The 14,970-nt window shown below is 45.2% G+C and overlaps 1 protein-coding gene across 1 annotated transcript in view; it reads left to right on the top strand.

Moving 5' to 3' along the window:
* Window positions 1–2,064: 2,064 nt before the first annotated feature.
* HEPH (hephaestin) overlaps window positions 2,065–14,970 on the top strand; it is a 45,297-nt gene continuing 32,391 nt past the window's right edge. The window contains 9 exon segments of the mRNA XM_025200136.1: window positions 2,065–2,170; window positions 5,094–5,303; window positions 8,465–8,709; window positions 10,626–10,838; window positions 11,741–11,920; window positions 12,337–12,591; window positions 13,206–13,374; window positions 14,881–14,966; window positions 14,969–14,970. The exon segment at window positions 14,969–14,970 is cut by the window's right edge and continues 43 nt beyond it. Of these exon segments, the coding sequence (XP_025055921.1) occupies window positions 5,134–5,303; window positions 8,465–8,709; window positions 10,626–10,838; window positions 11,741–11,920; window positions 12,337–12,591; window positions 13,206–13,374; window positions 14,881–14,966; window positions 14,969–14,970 (1,320 nt within the window). The 5' untranslated portion in view covers window positions 2,065–2,170; window positions 5,094–5,133.

The following is a 14,970-nucleotide window of genomic DNA, read 5'->3' as shown; positions in this document are numbered from 1 at the left end:
CGCGGTTGGCCCCGCCCCCGAGCGTGGCTTTTTGTGGTGGCCCCGGGGGGGCGGGGCCTCTCTGACGTCACTGAAGCCCTCTCCTTGCCCCGCCTCCGAGCGCCGCGTTCCTAGCATGCCTGACGTTAGCACGCCTGAAGAGGGTATTGGTTGCTTTATGCCCCCCAGCTCTGACGTCACATAACGTCACCTGCCGTTAAAAAATAAAATAAAAGTCTCTCCTTTCTCTTGCTTGAGGGGGATTAGTTGGGGGTTGCGCAGTGTCTGCCTGGTGCTTTGTCTGGGTGCTCTTCCCTGCTGTCACCCCTCAGGGTCTGCATCGGTGGCTGAGGCGAGGCAGGTGCCCACATGATGCCACAACCCTTTGGGCGAAGTCCGGTGCTGTCAGGGCCGGTGGCTCTGCCCAGGTGTGCGGGACGAGCCCAGCTGTTGCCCCCATCGCTGGCATCAGGGCCATTCAGGCTGGAGCAGCCCGCCAGAGCAGGCCGCAACGTCCACATCAAGCGACTCCGCCGGGGAGGCCGAGGCACCCAGGGATGCTTGGAGACCCCCTCCAGGGTGCCGCGGTGTCAGCCCTGCTGGGCGTGCAAAGGCCACTCGCAGAGATTTCAAAGACAGCGACCTTTTATTTCCTGCGGCCCCAAGAACAACGCAGGCGGAGAGCTGGCCTTTGCTGAGGGGCTTCGGCTCTCTCCGAAGGTGCCGGAGTCTGAAAGAAGGACTAAGAGAGGCAGACACAGCTGTGCCCTCCCTTTCAAACTGAAGCCTCGGAGGACTTAAATCTCCAAAGCGAAGAAAACCCGCTGTCCCCTCCCCCTCCCCGCTGAGATGTTTCCCCTTCCTCTGTCCCCCCTCTGCCCCAGCTGCTTTCCCATCTGTCCGGGGGCGAGGGACTCTCAGAGCCACTCCTGCCCGCTTCAGCTGGGCCATGCAGGGCCTGGGCTCCCTATGGCAGCGACAGCAATAGTGGCTCCCCATGCCTGCTCCTGGAGGGACCCAGCAGCAACCCCCCACACTGTTGCTGTTCCCACCTTAGCCCAGTGCCTGGGCGGCTGGAGTGAGCAGGGACAGCTGTGAAGTTAGCCCTGCCCCTGGACAGCGAGGAAAGCAGCAGGGACTGGAGGGGAGGGGAACCTCTGAGTATGAAGGGGAAGGCAGGGATGCTCATCTGTTTTGGGAACTTTAAAAAGTCTGTAGTGGCTCCTGCCCACGCTGGTGGGTTGGGGTGGAGTGGGAGGCTGGGAGCAGGGGTGCACCCACTGCCACCCTGCAGCTGATTTGGCTGCTCCTGCACCCCCTTTGCAAACTCCTGGATCTTTCCCTGGTGGAGAACTGCTGACATGCACAGTGAAATAAAGCAAAACACAAGGTGGCTTTGAATTAAAACCAGCTCTAAGCTGATTCTAGGGGACAGGTACGGTATATGGCTTCTCCCAGGATCAGAGTAGGAATTGCTGGCTGGTCTGCTGCTGTCAGGCTGGGAGAAGTGAGACAGCTGGAGAAGGGAGTGTTCATATCGCTCCTCAGTGAACTCCCTGCCTCTGCCCTGGCACAAAGCAGGTTTGACAGGTCGGTAAGGAGCAGCATTCAATGCTTGGGTAGAGAGGATGACATTGTTACAGAGGGCTCTTGGGGAAGAAGCAGAAAAGATAAATTGGGGTAAAAGAGTGCAGTAGACCCTTCAACCCTGCTGGCATCTGAATAAAGGTATGAGACAGGACAAGGAGTCTCTGCTGTGTGGTATCGGTTATATGCCTTATTTCTCTTCTATCACATAATGAAACAATAATAATACCATCAATTTCTTCTCTCTCATAAAAAGAAAAGTGTGGTTCTCTACTCCGTAACTAATCTCCAAAGATGGTGCCATATGGTGCTGAAGGATGAAAGTGATAGTGGTCTATAATATCAAGGCCCTGAAATTAGTCAGCCAGGCTGCTCACATCCGGAGTAATTCGTGTTTAGTACATTACTGATACAACTCACATGTTGGACCTACCCAGTGAAGGTCAGGTGTCTCCTTTTTTTACAACCTGGACTTTGCCCCCTCTGGCATTTGTGAATCTTTGTAGCTTCATTGTTTCTTCAGCGCTCTAGGACTTTAAACAAAAATGTCTCCGGACTGACTCTCTGACCTTTTCAACACTGCCTACTTCTAAACCAGCAAAAAGTAAGGGTTTACATTCATTAAAGATTACATTCATTTGATACTTTCCCCTTTTCCTTGGGTAGAGTTTTCTTAGCCGTAAGCAAAACTGGGACCAGTTCATCTTTCTTGATAATGTGGAGTTTTATTAGCCTGGTGGAGGAGAACTGTAAAAAGGATGAACATCTTGCAGGTTTTTCCCCTTTATTTCCTGTGTTATCAGGAAGTCAGAAATATAACATTTTTGGGAAAACTATTTAGCTTTGAAATGTTATAGCATGTTTTGATGCTTAAACAAGTAAACAGATCTATCATTTTCAGATACAAGTAAAACTTTTAAAAGGGCCAAAGTGCATTTTAAAAAGGAAGAAGCATGTTAAGGGACAAAAAATGTTGAGCAGGGGACTTAAAATTCATTAAGCTGATTCCACTTACACCAGTACAAAATTAGGAGCAAGTCCCTATAAGTTTATAGAACTGCACCACTGTACAATGGATGTAAGAGAAAAATCAAGCCCTATGAATCGAAATTGGGAGATGTTGCATTGCCATTTCATAAAGTAAGAGAGTGCTCTCACTCTCACATCCTAGTCAAACTCTCAGGGCATTTATACATATGCTCTGGGATGGGGGAGGGTGGGGAGGCACTTTAATTAAAGCGCCAAGAGCATCTCTTGTATCAGCATCCCCATGCTGAAAAATGGAGGTGGGGATGCTTTAACTTTATAAAAATCCAGCAGAACCAATTAATTGAGTCTGCTCTGACACACTGTGCATCGAAGTAGCCTTGCTGCATGTGTATAGGTGCCCTCACATCCTAATCAAACTCCTGCTTCCGTTCTGAATCAGTCTTTGACAGAAGAGGATTTTCTTTCTGTTTTCTGCCTGAGGCCCAGGCAGTTTGCTGGGGGCAGGTGATTCCCAGGCAAGTCAGGTGCAACCAGCAAACTTGCTAATGCTGCAGGCTGAGTGTGAGCATGGTAAGAAGGACCTCAGAAACATAAAAGTGGTAGGTGGGTGATACCTACAACCATCTGTAATTAGGCACTTCTCCAAACCTGTTTTAATAAGCAATATTCACACTTGATTTCAAGCCCAAGCTCAGCCCTTTTCTAGGGGCTGAACAAGCACATGATATTAGGATGACATAAGGATTAGCTCACATCTGCCCACGCTTGGCAACTTCTAGGCAGTTCCAGGACTGCTTATACATGCCCTACATGCTCTTTCTCCCAGACAGCCACTCCTATGTCTCTATAATGTAGTTGGCTAATGAGCCACTAATTGGGTTCAGTCAACAAAATCTACTTTGCCCTTTTGCAACAGAATCTATTCTAATATGGCCAGAGGTTTCAAGCTAATGCTGCAGTCCTCTTATACAATCTATACTTTTCCTTGTGGCTGTCACTTTTGTGTCTCTCTATTGTGCATGCATGTGTGAGAGAGAGAAGGAATGGTACATGTAGGGCTTAGTTAACAAATTGGTTTGAAGAACAAGGTGTGTGTGTAAACGGGGGTCTTTCATGTCTCTGTGTGTAATATCAGCTATGTCACTAATGAGGCGAGAAGTTAGTTTTAGTAGTCAAAGCTAAAGTGACTAGGACCAAAAAGACCTGCAGGGTGACCTTAGGCAGATGGCTCCACTGCTCTGCCCTTTATAAGAATAGGAATAATGATGCTGACCTTCTTTTGCAAAGTCATTTGAGATTTACTGAGGAACAGCATTATGTAAGTGAGGTGTATTATTACTGGATCACAGAGCAGAAACATCTCCCAGATTCAGAGGTCATTATTTTTTTAGCAGAGGAAGCTAAAGAACTGTTTATACATTGTGCAAAGCCATAAACAGGGGTTTTCCAAGCTGAAGCATAGCAGCAAAAAATTAACCTGCTCAATATAATGACTGTCTTCTCCCAGTTACCATTAATTTCTGAGAAAAGCAAAGATTCTTCAGAAATCATAGGTTCATAAAAGCATAGGAAGAACAGGATCTCAAGAAATCATTTACTTCAGCCTTCTGCACTAAAATGGGATCATCCTTGACAGATATTCATTTAATATACTCTTAAAAACCTTGAGTGAAGGAGATCCTACAACCCTTGTAGAGATTCTATTCCAGTGTTTCACCACCCTAGAAAGCATTCCTTAATATATATAATCAGGATCTTCTGTGCTTCTAATTAAGATGGTTTCTTTTGTTCATTACCCAATGGCAACGGAGAACAACTGACCATTGTCCCACTAACAATAAACTTTAAGATATTAGAAAACTGCTATTAGTTTAACTACCACTGCTTTGGGACCCCCTGCAGTGGAGGACAGCAGCTGTTTTGCAATGCTCAACAGTGGTACACAACATTATGGCACAAGAAGGTTGGCGAAAACCAATGGAACACGTGAGAAACAGGCTCGGTCAGGGGTTGGCAACATACAGCCTGCAGGCCAGATATGTTCCATGAATAAATCTGTCCATCAGCCAATAAATCTGTCCCGCAGAGCCTGAGGGCTTTACCTGTGTCTCTGTCTGCCCCCACACCAGGGCTAAACAGCAAGAACCTGGGCTGAGGCTAGGCAACCTCCAGCTATCTGCTACTTCTTGCCCCAAGCCTCCCCCTGGCTGTGGCATGGGCACAACTTCCAATTGATGGGGAGCTGTGCCAGAGCTGGGCAGGTAGGAGCTGCATCCATGCTGCTGCCTCTTCTCCCCATAATGCTTTCTGTGCAGTAATGCCTTGGTAGAGGGGATCTCCTTCTTATACAAGAGCTGATCAGGCATGAAATTTAGGATTTCTTGTAGCTTTCCCATTTATTTTCCATAATTAAATAGAAGTTTTTTGACTGTTGGTTCCTGTCTGCTTTTTCAGAACCTTCTGCCACGTCACTTAAAACAGCTATGTGGGTCAAAGCCTATTGACTGATACATTACTCCGTTCTTTTCCAAATACAGCGATCTTTTCCTGAAGAACCTTAAAAAACCTGGAACTAGGATGGGATCCTGGTGGCAACTGCTACAGTCCTTGCTTTACATCCATGTGCTGCTGCCACTCTTTGCTGAAGGTGTCACCAGAGTCTATTACCTGGGGATCCACGAGGTGAAATGGAACTATGCTCCAACAGGGAAGAACATAATCAGCGACCTAAACATTACAGCTGACTTGTATGTTTAACTCCTATACATATTTCAGCCTATGCTGGCCTAAAGTCACAACTGGCTCAGCTGTTTCATGCAGGATATTCTGGGGCTCTTAAACAAGCAGGTGACATGGTCAGATAGCTCATCTTTATAGGCTTAATAGTTAACTTGCTTTATCACAGGATCATAGAAACTGCCATACTGGGACAGACCAATGGTCAATTTAGTCCAGTATCAAAAGGCCAGTTCCAGATACTTTAAAGGAAAGTACCAACCCTTCATGATTCAACTAATTGCACAATGTTATATCATGGAGATTATTTCTTCTTGACCCCCAACAGATGATCTGCTTATCTGCCCTGAAGTTTGAAGACTTTATGCCTTTATATATGCATTAGTGCTTAAGGCTGGTCAACATTTTTTTTTATATATAAAATACCTTTTTTAATGAATTTTATGCAAGAAAACTTCTGTTTCAGTCACAGATTCCCAAAGTCACAGATTGAAAATTCCCCAAAATATGAACACTGAAAATAAATGGTTGTCAGCCACTGAAAACAAAAGCAGCTTTAGTTTTTGTTTTTCCAGAACCAAAACTATTTTTTTCAGTGAAACCTTGTGAAAAAATCTCTGAAGTGAAAATTTTATATTTTGTGTTGAAATCCTTCATGGATTTAAAATATATTTCCTGCACCCACATCGTAAATACTGCAAGAAATTTGAGTTATCCCTTTAAAAAAAAAGTTTGTAGTAGAAACAGAAAAGTTCCAGAGAAAAGTAATAAAAATTATCACCTGCCTGGCCAGATTCCCAGAAAGGGAGGTATTGAACAGACTGGAACAATTTAATTTATGAAGATGACAAAGAAGTGGAGGCATGGCTGGTACATGTGAAATAACATGATAGTGAGAGTAAATCAGGTGATTTGATTTATCCTCTCTAATGTTTCAAGGATATATAGACAGTCTGAGATTAAATTTACACTTAAAACTTATTTTAAAAAGCTTTTCTAGCACAACAAGGAATTAGCATGTGGATCTTATTTGCACAGATGTTATTGAAACCAATGGCTTAGTAACAACGAAAAAAAGATTCAGCATTGGGATGAGCTGTGCAGCCAGCTGAGATTTTTTTGAAGGAAAAAGTTTTTACTGAACAAAATGGCTTGTGTCTGAAAATGAAACTTTGTAGCTTTCCCATTTATTTTCCATAATTAAATAGAAGTTTAACAGCAGTAAATTCCTTTTCCCTGTAATGTGGCAGCTAACACTAGCTGCCACAGCAACTGCAGGTGTGAAAAGAGCGGAGCTGCCTCTGTACAACTCCACCCTTCTCTCGTGCATTAAACAACAAAATTTGCATTTAATTTCATGGTTGCAGCAATGAGCTTGTAAAGAACAAATTTCTTTACCAGGGCTTGCTATGGGTAAGGAGTGTTTCTTTGCTGTAGTAGTGATGGTTGCTAAGAAAAAAAACATTTGGAATCCAATTAAGACCTGACCTACTAGTAGTATCTGATGAATAGTAATAGTAAAAATCAATTTCATATTTGTATTGACCTTTGGACATGACACAAGTTCCTGAGCTCACTAATTTTCTGCAAATGCTACATACCAACTGTAAACCCACCTTCTTTTATTGTCTTTGTCACCAGGCTCAAGAGATTATTCCCCTTATGATTCATGTGGCATGCTTGCAAACATCACTAGGATGCAGAAGTGGAGTTAAAGGAATAAAAAAACAAATAAGAACTCTCAAATCTAATATTTGGTGGCATAAAATGACCACAGGATAAGAAAGGAAGAAATCTCTTGTGTCTCTGCCGTGTGGCATAGCACAGCCAGCTGCAGTTAGGAAAGTATTTCCTGACTTCCCTCTGAGGCTAAGGACAGACATTACACATAAACTGGTTTAAATTATCAGAAACTGGTTTCTGAACAGACATTCAGTGCACATAAACCAGTTTGAAAATGGCTGAAACTGGTTTGAAATAAATCTGGTTAAAAGTAGTATCAGACTTAACTGATTTGGGTCAAACCAGTTTATGTAATGTCTGTCCCAGACCCCTTGCTGGTTTAAGTTATATCAGATTCCCCCAGCATCCTGGCATGCTCTCTGGGCTGGGTGGGGCTCTCTGCTTAAGCAGAGATTCCTTCCACCTCTCTCCCACAGCACTGACTGTAGGCAGCATGTGGTATGCTAGTTAATGCTGTGTAAGGCAGATAGGACAGTGTCCATTTAAGGCTTTTTGTAGCTAATCAACAGCTCAGCTGGTAATGTCCCTGCATGCCTTCCTTTGGAAAAAAGCTGTTTAAGAAGGAATGAGCGAGGCTTCAACAGTGAACTAGCTATTGAACTAATGAGCGAGGCTTTGTTTTCTGAGGGGGTGCTAAATGCTGAAAAATGTTCTGTAATCATAATCAAAGAGGAGGAGACCCCTCCTTAACCAGAGCATCCTGCTGGGGCCTGGTCATGTCCCCCTCAGATCAGCCCCGTGGAAGGGAAGGGAGGGATGCTAAAGCACCCCCTGGCTTCTAGCCTGAGCCACTGCAGGCATGTGCTGGTATTTTTTCAGTCCAGAGGGATGTCTGTATGGTTACAAAGTGATTTAGCCTAGCCAGGTCAGACTAATCTGCAAAGATTGAATCAATTCAGGCTCAGGCTTTTTGAATGTCTGACCCTAGCCTATGGGACAGACTTTCCTGAGATGGGTCCCTGGATTGTAGCCAGAGACCTATCTCAAACTAAAGGAACTGCCAATCTGCTAGGGTGCAGTGGGGCTTTGTGTCCCCTTTCATATTTCATGCTCTCAAATGGTAGACAATAGTGAAGGATCTAGTGTTATTACCTAACTGGATTGCACTTCCAAGGCTCTGCTGTGATCATACTGAAATCAAGGTGGTTATGTCACATCAGCTGCAAAACTGGCCCACTGTATAACATTGAGGAGCGTTATGGAAGTTATTTGGGATGACCTTGTTTGCTGCAGCAGGAGCCCCAGAGGAAACACAATGTTGAACTAGGGTGGGAGGAGAGCATGGGATGTGTGCTGGTACAACAGAGGCTCTCTGAGTCAGCTGAGAGGACAACCTTAGATATCTTTGTTAGCACTGTCCCCACCATGTTATGTAGTTGTAGTAGATAGCATATTATTCATGATCCATTTTGTTTTCTCAATTTAACAGGGAAGCCTCTGCATTCCTCCAGCCTGGCAAGGACAGGGTAGGAAGCATATACAAAAAATCTGTCTATAAGCAATACTCAGACTCCACGTACACAACTGAGATCAGCAAACCTGCCTGGCTGGGGTTTCTTGGGCCCATCATCCGAGCTGAAGTGAGCGATACCATTCTTGTGCACCTAAAAAATTTTGCCAGTCGGCCATACACGATCCATCCTCATGGCGTGTTCTATGAAAAGGACTCAGAAGGTAAATAAATCACAGCACTATAGCAGAATCATAGGTTTTCTACAACAGACACAAGGAAGATGCAGTAATGCAGGAAAGGAAGGGCCTCTGTGAAGAAGCGGTGGTTGGATTGACCTGAAGCAATATCACTTGGAAAGCAAGTATCGTTGGATAAGCTTTATGGTAATGCCACAAGCTACTGGATTGGTGGATCTGAGGTGAATACTCAGAACCTAATTTCCAGCTGTGGGCTCCTTAATAGAATGTCCAGATTCTTCCTTAAAAAATAGTATGATAGTAACACTACCATACCCGGAATATGGGACCATAGGACTAGCAGGGAAGCAGTTTATGACTATTGACTATTATAGTGTTATGTCAGAATATGCATTTAAATGTCTGCCATGTGATGAATACTGTAGACACCAAAGGATTGAATGACATTTCAGAATAGAAATTCCTGACTTGAAACAGTCCCAGAGACTTTAGAAAGAACTAATTCTAGAGGACTGTAGAGGCAGACTGAAACCTTAATGATGTTCTGCTTTGCAATGAGAAGATAAAGAAGTAATGGGTAGACCACTGATTCTCAGTCAGGGTGCTGCAGCACCCTGGGATGCCTTGAGGATCCTTTCAAGACTGCCACAAAGTGATACACAATGCTAGTATGGTTAGATGTGCAAACATGATTAACAAGATAAAGCCAGATATTTCAAATAGGAATCCATAGTGTTAAAAACTTTCTTACTTGTTGTGGTCTTTCTGAGTTCTTTGCAACAGAAAAAAATTCTCTATTATTGTTCTGTAGTCAAAAAATGAGTGAAAAGTGTGCGGGCCGGGAGCGACCCGAGCCCTTTTCTGTGCTGCACGCGGGCTGTGGCCAGCAGCCCGGGCACGCCGGGTCGGAGAGGGAAGGCCGTCGAGCTGGAATTAGGCACAAACGCTTAGCGGTAGTTTTAAAGATTGTTTACTTACACCAAGATGGTAGTGGTGTAGGATGGAAAACTTGCTTGAGTTGCGGGTACAGACAGACAACACAGATGTTCTCATGGAGGTTGCTAGGCTCCACGGTACAGAGCTCCGGATGCTCTGGGTGAACGAGCCACCAAAATCAGAATCGTAGATACGTCTTATAAAAGTTGCGCTCGAAGACGGGAAGAGGTGGGCGATGGATCAGGTCGCCACGCTCCTCTGAATCTCACACAGGGTTTCTATTACCCTGCCGTGTATCCAGAGTCCCCACGAGATGGATGTGGAGTCCTCTTCGGCTTGGGCGGAAACCGCTCAAGCCTCTTATACGGCTAACAGGCCAATCGTTAGCCGCCACGTGGGAATAATTTAAAGCTAGCCAATCACGGGGAACGAATTTGCATACCGGTGGCGGGAACTCTTTTGTACCGTGCATTCCTCTTGCAACATGAGCAATGCACCCTGCAAAAGAAACTGCAGAAAAGGCGGGAAACTCGTCCCTGCACCGGGGTTTTCCTCTGCAACAGGAAACTCTCCCGTGCAATGAAGCTGCAACTTGGCGGGGATAATTCTGGTGCCGAAGCGCACACACAAAATCATGTCTTTTGGGTCATGACAAAAAATAAGAGCTGGCATTTTGAGGGGTGCCCTGAGCCTGGCAAAGAGTTCTTTGAGTTTATCTAGAGGAGCCTAGCACCTAAGAAGATTGAGATCCACTGGGGTAGAACATGGGACTGATACTGGCTCTAATGTTAATTTACTGGGGAAGTCTTTATGCCTTAATTTCTCCACTGAAAAATCATCACTGCATTAGTTAACATGTCCATATAGAGCTTAAGTCCTAGACTGAAAGATATTACAAACTCAGGGCTTTTATGTTCTGCCAAGGGTGAAACTTGAAGTATGGGTTTATACATCATCTGCTCTGCTGATCTTGAACAGATGCTCTGATTGCTTGATTATTCCAGGGTCCCAGTACCCCGATGTGTCCTCACCAGAGCATAAGAAGGATGATTCCATTCCACCAGGAGGGAATCATACATATACTTGGACTATACCTGAAGGTCATAGCCCAACAGCTGATGACACAAACTGCTTGACCTGGATCTACCACTCTCATATTGATGCACCAAAGGATGTTGCTTCTGGGTTAATTGGGCCATTACTCACATGCAAAGAAGGTAACACTGTAGGGAGAGGGGAACTCAAAGTTGCAGTTTCACACATCAGAGACTTTATAATGATTTCAAATAGGTTAGGACAAGCAGTAGTAGCTACCCAGTCAGCTCCACTGCTCATGTGGAACTTTGGTCTGAGATGAGCATTGTATTCTGGACTGAATCTGATCATTACCTTGTATTTATTCATAATGGCTTACAGCAGTGGTGCTCAGCTTTTCAGCACTGTGGGCCAGATGAGTGGCATAGGGCCCATCTGTAGGCCAGATTGGAACCCAAGCCACTTTCGCATGCCAGACTTGGGCTCCAAGGCTCTGTGCTGCTTCCCTCCAGCCCCACCTCCTGGGATCAGGCCCAGGCCCTGTGTTGATCCTGCCAAGCCCCACGGACCAGGGTTGGGCCCCACGCCACCCTGTGTGCCTGATCTAGCATGCAGGGCCATGGCCTGCAGAGCTCCTCACAGACCAGCGGGTAGTCCTGCAGGCCAGGTTACTTGGTGCCAGAGGGCCAGATCACGCTGAGCACCCCTGGCTTAGAGGGTTAGTGCATTAGCTTGAAACAGCTTGGGACATATGATGAAATACATAAGTGTATTGGTCAAGACCTGATCTGTACATGCTATGTATTGTCCGTAACAACAATAACGAAAGGCCCAGGATTGGACCAGCAGGGAGTTTTGCCAGTAAGAAATGAGATGCATTGCCAAGCTGGGTGGGATTTAAGAATGGATCAATGTAGAGTACTGCAGGTTAAGGATGACATTGGCAGAGTTCAGTGAAGATATGAACAGGAAGAACAGAAGTCTACAATCTGTTTGGGAAGAGATTTCCTTCAAGCTATTGGTGCTATTCTCTTTGACAGATCTCTGCTCTTCCCTCATTTTCTTGTCATTTTCTTTACCCCAGGAGTGCTAACTGGCACCTCCCAAAGGAGGCATGACATAGACCTTGATTTCTTTTTGATGTTCAGTGTCATAGATGAGAACCTGAGCTGGTACTTGGATGAGAATATTGCTTCTTTCTGCACTGACCCAGGCTCTGTCAACAAGGAGGATGAGGAGTTTCAAGAGAGCAACAGAATGCATGGTGAGTGTCACCCGTCACAACCACCTGGCTTTTCTTATTTATTCTGTGCATGGGTGACAGTTCCAAGATACCTGGAAATGCAGCTTTCCCAGATGTGTACAGGGATGGTTTTAGAAATATACAAGACCTGTGCTGAAAGCAGCCCTATCAGAAAGGCGCCACCTCGGTCCCAACAAAACCATTATGTATTTGGTGTTCTTTCACTGAACATTGGTCAATTAATCTCAGCTGCAGATTATGACCCATGATAGATAATGATCAGTGAAGATGGGTGGTCCAGGATCAGTCAGTGGAGGGGAAAGGCATTCTGGTCATATCTTTCCTTTGTATGCCCTCTATCTCTGTAAAATGATTTGCAGGCTGGGGCTCAGAAATCTCCTTTCCTGATTTGTGCTTTTAAATCCCTTGGTTTGCAGCTATTAATGGTTACTTGTTTGGCAACCTGCCAGATCTGACAATGTGTGCTGGGGATCAGGTAGCATGGCACCTCTTTGGGATGGGCAATGAGATTGACATCCACACAGCTTTCTTCCATGGACAGATGCTCACCATCAGAGACCACAAGACTGATGTGGCCAGCCTTTTCCCAGCTACTTTTGTGACAGCCCACATGATTGCCATTAACCCTGGGAAATGGCTTCTGAGCTGTCAGGTCAATGATCACTTCAAAGGTAGGTCACGCTTTGGAATCCATTCTACAACCTGTGGACACCCTTCTCTCTGCCATAGTGACCACTTCACATTGTGCAGAACAGCCCTCCAGACATACCCCTTGCTGAAAGGGCTTTTCTTGTAGTGTGGGGTTAGTGGAATTGTTTGACTTGCAGGCATTACAGATTCTGGCAGGTGATGCTCCAGCTTGCCCAGCTTTGGACATCTCAGGGTCAGACTAGGTGGTGGTGCTGCAGGAGGTGCCCTGTAGTTTAGTCTTTTACCTCCCCAGGCAGCACCTATATAATACACATGAGAATTTCTGGAGCTACATTTTCCCACTGGACCTCCCTGATGTAGGGTCTAGTATTTATGGTAGGAACACTTATCCATTAACTGAGAAAACTCTCCCATCTCATGTGACACTTCAGCACCCCTTTTCAGCAATGCCCAAGTTGAGATAACAGGACTCAGTGCTTAGTGCAGAAGTCACTCTCTTTAATCCATTCTACACCCTGTGGGCTCCTATGGACTGCACAGGGCACTGCCAGCAGAGGGGTCCCCCTCTGCCCTCTGGCAGCTTGGAAGACAGAAGTTTAAGTGTGCATTTGCTTCTTCACCATGTCTTGGGCAGCTGGAATGGAGGCACTCTATGAAGTCAGACATTGTTCTCAGAAAACTCCAGAGTCAGCCCTTACAGGGAAAGTCCGGACATACTACATAGCTGCAAAGGAAGGACAGTGGAATTATGGACCCTCAGGACTTGACCTGAGCACTGAGGAAAGCTTGCAGGAGCCAGGGAGGTAAGAGGTTTTCACATGCAGGGGCTCTCTACTGAAGTCTGTGTCTGAGATGTGCCCACTGTGTTGACAGGAATTTGGAACATCTTATTCAACATAATGGTTAAAGCCACTGTTTCCCTGACATGCATTCCTATAGGGCAGATATGCACTGCACACCACAGTGCAGTTCAGAGAGACCCAGGCTAGTTCAGGAACCAGGAGCATCATGGAGCTGTGTGTGGGCCATTTCACCCTGCTTCTCATGGAAGAAGCTTCTGTTGGTTCCTGCTTCCCTCTTTTTTCCCTCTCCCTTAAGTAGCAGGAAGCCTACTATTCTGCTAAAATGATGCATTTCTCAGTAGGAAAGCAAGTTTCATAAAAGACACAGGGTGGCAGAGCTGGACTGTAGATTTCTATTCAGCTTTCATGAAGCCATGCTATGTGAAATCTCGCAGCAAGCACCCAGCTCTAGCTCTCCTGCATCTGACATCTTTCACACCAAATGAATATCATAAGAGCTGGCATCTGAATGGTGCTTTCTGCTTTCAGAACATGTGCAAACAGAAATCAATAAATTCTCACACCCACACCTAGGAAGTCCATAAATTCAAAAAACCCATTTCACAGAGGAGGAGAAAGTGAACTATAAAGCCGTTGAGTGACATACCCAAGACTATGCAGGGAGTCAGTGGCACAGCTATAGTTAGATTTCCTCATGGTTCCCCAGTCTTGAGTTTGTCTCCCTTTTCTGAAGGGAATATTTTGGACTTGGAGGAGGACAAGGTCTTTTTTCTTCTTTTCCTGCAGGAAAAATGATTCAGATGGAAATGTCACTACCTCAAACATCTTATTTCTCAGAGCTCTTTCTCAAGGCCTCCAGGGAAACTTTGAGGACTCAGGGAGAGTGTCTGCATGAGATGCTAAACATGCAGTACCCTAATAACACTTCACAGTAGTGTGCCAAGCAAAAACTGCAAATATGCTACTGTACAGTAGTATTAGGCTACTGCTCAGTAATCATCACTAAATAGCCATGTGTTGACAGTACTGTGCAGTAGCGTGTGTTACTGCACATTGATTTATTACTTGGTTAACCAATACTAAACTTAATGTGCAGTAACTACAGTGAATTAATGAATGTGTAGACTCACCCAGGAAGTACTGATGTACTAGAGAGCCCTTTTCCCTGTGTGTGACTACTGATATTATGTATGGCTATGTATGGTATTCTGCACTTCCTGTCCCTGAACTTTTGTGTACAGTTGTTGTAAATTTGTTAAACAGCTGTTCTAACCCAAAGTTGGCTGAATTCCAGGGGAGGGTTGGGTGATCCTTATACACAGTCAAAGCGTCAATTTGTAAAGGGCTTTTCCACACTTCAGGATGACAAATGCGACCAAATATAAGATGTTACTGGCCTTGAAACTTCCACAAGTTAAGAGTGCAGGCTTTCTCTGTCCCTACCATTATGTGAGGGCCCAGGGAACTTCATTGTAAACTCATGTGAAATTTCTTCTCTGTGTTCAGCTCTGCTGAGCAGTTCTTCAAGCGGGGCCCCGGTCGGATTGGGGGAACTTACTGGAAGGCCAGATACACGGAATACACTGATGCAACTTT

Source organism: Alligator sinensis, unplaced genomic scaffold, assembly GCF_000455745.1.
Source record: "Alligator sinensis unplaced genomic scaffold, ASM45574v1 scaffold809_1, whole genome shotgun sequence".
NCBI classification, from domain to species: domain Eukaryota; kingdom Metazoa; phylum Chordata; order Crocodylia; family Alligatoridae; genus Alligator; species Alligator sinensis.
The sequence above is the reverse complement of the archived record's forward strand: the minus strand, read 5'-3'. Positions and strand labels throughout refer to the sequence as shown.